Source organism: Crocuta crocuta, unplaced genomic scaffold, assembly GCF_008692635.1.
Source record: "Crocuta crocuta isolate KB4526 unplaced genomic scaffold, BGI_CrCroc_1.0 scaffold127, whole genome shotgun sequence".
NCBI lineage: Eukaryota > Metazoa > Chordata > Mammalia > Carnivora > Hyaenidae > Crocuta > Crocuta crocuta.
This window is the reverse complement of record NW_027532008.1, coordinates 10,453,496-10,458,286: the sequence shown is the minus strand read 5'-3', so window position 1 is coordinate 10,458,286 and position 4,791 is coordinate 10,453,496. Positions and strand designations below refer to the sequence as shown.

Here is a 4,791-nt window from a genome sequence, read left to right as displayed (position 1 = left end):
AGCAAGGCGTGTGCAGAGGCCCAGGAGCGGGGAAGTCGGAGACAATTAAGAAGTGATTTTCGTGATCGTCCACCTTTATCGGGGACTTACTGTGTGCCAGGCCCTCTCTTACAGTCTTTATAGTTCCTGCCTCCATCCTTATAAACACCAGACAGGACACCAGGGAACAGGCACAGAGAGGTTCAGTGACTTGCCTGGGGACACACAGGGACAGAAAGGATGGCGAGGCTTCATGTGGCTGGAGTGAGGGTCGGGGTGAGAGATGGGGGCCAGGTCAGCACAGGCACTCAAGCCAGGGGGACCTTTGGGGCTCTGTGCCCTCTTGAAAAGTTATGTGCTTGACCTTCCCTGCGCCTCGGTTTCCTCATCTGTGCAACGGAGCTGCTGCGGCATCTGTCTCAGGGGCCGTGGTGAGGGTGACCGAGACCGTGCGTGGAGAGAGCCCGGCACAGGACCTGGCTCCTGTGTGGCAGGCGTCATTCCCAGTGGGTGGCCACTCGGCAGAGTTGTGTGGTGATGGATGGCGGCTCGCTGCTCTGGGATCAGATCCCGGCTCCCCGGCCTCCTGGCTGCGGGACCTTGCATGGTCTGTCCTTCGTACTGCAGCAGGCTCCCCATCTGTGAGATGGGTTTACTCCAGCACTGCATGAACTTGATGCAGCCCCAAACCTTTAGGAGAGCCGCGGCCCCCAATGAGGGAGGGGACAGGCGGGGGAGCCCTCCCCGACTTGGGGCGGCCTGGCGGAAGGACAGGGCGGACAGGCTGGTTGGCCAGGAGCGGTTCCTGGTCATCCTCCCCACCCCCAGACTGGCCAGGCTGCCCGCAGGCTCTCCCTCGGCCCTCCCCACCCCGCCCGCCAGCCCAGAGCCTTCCCCAAAGTGACCCTCCCACCGGGGGTGTTATTAATAGCCACGGCAGGGCTCGGATCACTGGCCAAGAATGTTGCCCAGTGGCGCATGGGGGAAGAGGAAGCCGCGGGGCCAGCGGCTGGGGTGGGTGCGGAGTGATGCCCAGGGGACCATGTGGGTCGGGCAGGAGGGCCTTCGCCACCCCCACCCCCACACTGTGGTCCGCTGCCCCTCCTCCTCCTCCTCTTCTGTCTCCTGTTCAGGTAAGGGCCTGCCCGGGTGTCCGTGCTCCCTCGGCCCCCTGCTCAAGGGTCCCCGCACCTTCTTTCTGCTCAGCTTCTCTACGGCCGCCTCCCCGGGTTTCAGAGTCATGAGCGGCAAGGGTCCCATCTCCCTGTGCCTGCGTCTCTCTTGTAGGGCACAGCTGTCTAAAGCCGGGTCCCTGCACTCTGCCCTCTCTCTCTCTCTCTCTCTCTCTCTCTCTCTGCCCAAGCCTTGGCCTGTCTCCTGCTCTCTGTCTGAGAGCCGCCTCCACTCGTGTCTGCATCGCCCAGTTGAACATTTTTCCCTTTGGGTCCATCTGCATTATTTTTAACGAAAACTTGAAAACACACAGCCAAAGAGCCCCATTCTTCTCGGGGCTTACTTTCTTCCTTCTGGGCGTCCAGAAGAAAACTATTTTTAGTGCATAGTGATAGAGACATGGGCGGCCTGGCTTACTCTGGGCCAGAAGTGGGCGGGCCTGAGTGGGGACAGGGACTCTGACCGCGAGAGCTGGAGCCCTGAGCCAGGCTGCTCTGTGCCCCCTTGCTCGCTCCCGTTAATTGACAGACGGACTGGCCTAGCAGAGCCCAGCAGTGAGTGCAGTGGCGGGGAACGGGGCTCCACAGGACACCTGTGGCCCCAGGACACTGGCCCAAGGTGGTTCCCGACTCCTGGGGTCTGAGAAGTCTATGTTGCCCTGGCCTACATGTGTCACCAGCCCGTCTGACTTTGCAGGTGACTCGGAGGAGGAGGACATGGGACTCCTGGAGGTCAGCGTTACGGACATCAAGCCCCCGGCCCCGGAGCTGGGCCCCATGCCAGACGGCCTGAGCCCTCAGCAGGTCTGTGGGTGGAGCGGGGTACTGGGGGGGTCTTTGGGGAAGGGGGTGGTTGGGGGCCCCGCAGGTCCGGGTCTTCAAGGCAAAGGGATGAGTGGCCGAGCCTCAGCTCGTTCTCTCCTCACCTGCTGCACAGACTCCCAGAGTGGACCCCGCAGGTCCCCTGCTGTTGTCCTCGGGTGGGGGGGTTGGGGGGGCCCAGCATTCGGAGCCCTTGCTTCCCACCCCCAGGGCCACCAGAGCAGCTCCTGCTGAATCATTTCCCACAGAAGATGTCATTTGCAGGAAGGCGGCTGCAGTGACAGAAGGGTTGAGAAGCACTGAGCCAATCCAGCTTGGGAGACACCCGGGGGGGGCAGCCCACCTCCCATCCACAGGCTTCTCCCATGCGCCGGGGGTCTTTGGGCCGGGCCTCCCCTCCCCCGAAGTGTCACAGCAAGACCAGGGTTGAGGGCTTTGCTCTGGGCCCCAGGCAGAGGCATGAACTGGGGGAGAGACCCCTGCCGTCCCCCGGCTGTGGGGACGCTGAGTGAGTCGTGTTGGGGCAGCGCGCGGAAAAGGATTTGCCCGTCTGTTGGTTGGCAGAAAGGCCAGGCATGTGGTTTCTNCCCCACGCCGTGAGTCCCTGTCAGAGCCAGGCGCCAGCCCAGGCTTCTGGCTCATGGTCCCGGCTGCTCAGGCTGGCGTTGGCCGGGTCACTCTCCCCCGGAGCCTCTTGGCGGTTCCCGGTCAGGCAGTATTAGTTCCTTTGGGCCAGTGGCTCTCAGCTGAGGTGATTTCACCCCTCAGGGCCATTTGGCCGTGTCTGGTGACGTCTGTGGTTGTCACAACTGGAGGTGCCCCTGGAACCTAGTGGGCGGGGCCAGGTATGCTGCTAAACATCCTACAGTGCACAGGACAGTCCCCAACACAGTCACCCGGCCCCGGGTGTGCTGTGGCCGAGAACTTGGCTCTGGGAACAGCTTGGGCACCTGGGATTGGGCACCTGGGCAGCACGTCCAGCCGCAGGGGGCTTGAAGGATAGTGGCCTGCCTCAGATACCTCTCCGATGATACCTTTCGTGAGCTCTGTCCTGGCTTTGGGGCACAGTGGAAAACCCCCGGTACCCAGGGGTGCCCTATACCGACTCCCTCAGAATGTCTGCGGGGTGCTGTGTGACGGTATTTTGAAGATGCCCATGTGATTCCACTGTGCAGTGGGGTTTGCTGGTGTACCTGGTGCTCTCTGTGCTGCCGGACCCAGGCGGCAGCTCCCAGCCTGTTGCTGGCCAGGCTGCCCTTGAGGGATGTGTTGATTTGGGCTGAGGAGACGAGGGTCCAGTGAGAGGGGATGGGGAAGGGACAGGGATATGTGGCCTGCGGTGGAGCCCACCCAGTGGAGTGGGAGAGTACCCTGAGGGATCTCGTCTGTGGGAGGGGGGCTGGTTAAGGTTTGGAGCAACCAGGGGAGCGAGCGGAAATTGTTCCATCCAAGAAGGAATTTTCTACTCCCATTATCCAAGGATGTGGGAGGCCACCCGACCCCGTGGAGGAGACAGGGTGATTCCCTATCCCTGGATGTGTGCGAGCAGAGGCCTGGTGGGGGCCTCGAGCCCAGCTCCCCACACCCCCCATCTGCAGGCGGGGCTCTGGAGGAAAATGCTGGCTGTCAGGTCCCAATGGTCCAGAAGCGGGCTCTGGGAGGGACGAGTCCCTTCTGTCCCACAGCCCTCGGCTCCTCTGGCACCAACACTCCTCTTCGGCCACCCGGGGCCTCTGCACACATCAGGCGCTCACTCTGTGCTGTGGCAGGTGCGGCTGCTGACCGTGCTTTCTGGGGCTTTCCCGGGCAGGTGGTCCGGAGGCACATCCTGGGCTCCATCGTGCAGAGCGAAGGCAGCTACGTGGAGTCTTTGAAGCGCGTACTCCAGGTATACGACTCCGGGGGGCTGTGGGGGGACAGCAGCGAGGACCCCAGAGGGACCCTCCGTAAGGAGGGTTTGGAGATTGTGGGCCGTTTTAAAGGGAAGGGGCCACAGGCCAGCGCGCTGATGGGGATGCCCCGGCGTTCATGGGAAGGCTGCGTTTCTGAAGCAGAGTTGGGGGTCTGTGAAGCGAGGCGTGCCCTGTAGAGTGAAGGGCATGTGGGCCCTTCTGTGCCTGGAGGGGATGGTGCTTTCCTCACTAGTCCCGGAGCCCTGGGCCCCGGGGCGCTCCTCCCATCATCCTGGACCATCCGGCCCCGCCCCCGCCCCCCCACTGAGGCAGGAAAATACCACCCTCTCTTACTACATCAGTGCTTGTGTGACTTGACTGGCTGTGCCGCTCTGGTCTGTCACCTGCATTCCTGAAGGGGTGAATCCTCTGGGGGAAGGGAGTTGTTGGGGGTCATGGGGTGTCAATGACCCCCTCCTCTTCCCCTCCTGAGTTCGGATCCACACATGGGGAGCTGGCCCAGGCGGCAGGCAGGGAGAGATGACAGTATCACTGTGTTCCTGGTGGCTGGTGGGGGTGTGGCTCTAGGTCTGGGGGCCAGGGGAGCTTGCGGGGGGCATTGCTGCCACCACTCTGTTCGACACACTGGCTGGGTCATAGGCGGAGCGGCAAGGGGCCCGCCTGGGCCTCAGGGCCTTGGGGCCTGCCTCCGTGGGGCTCCTTGCAGGCAGGCATCTTCCTCCCAACCCAGCTTAACACCTGAGTCATGGGGGTGGGTTGTGGGTGGGTAAAGAGGGGCCAGGAGTGTTACATTCAGGGAGAGGAAGGACAGGAGCCCAGTGAGGGATGAGGGCCCCTCCTCCCACAGGAAGGGCCTGCTGAGTTCTGATTGGCGGGGCAGGTGGGTGGGAGGGGCTGTGGCCTGA

General features: G+C 62.9%; 1 protein-coding gene across 1 annotated transcript in view; it reads left to right on the top strand.

Annotated features, from left to right (window-relative positions):
• Positions 1–4,791, top strand: part of ARHGEF10L (Rho guanine nucleotide exchange factor 10 like) — a 206,112-nt gene that overhangs the window by 83,129 nt on the left and 118,192 nt on the right. The window contains exons 11-12 of the mRNA XM_077775561.1: positions 1,849–1,955; positions 3,784–3,861. Coding sequence (XP_077631687.1) covers positions 1,849–1,955; positions 3,784–3,861 — 185 coding nt within the window. The remainder of the gene's footprint in view (positions 1–1,848; positions 1,956–3,783; positions 3,862–4,791) is intronic.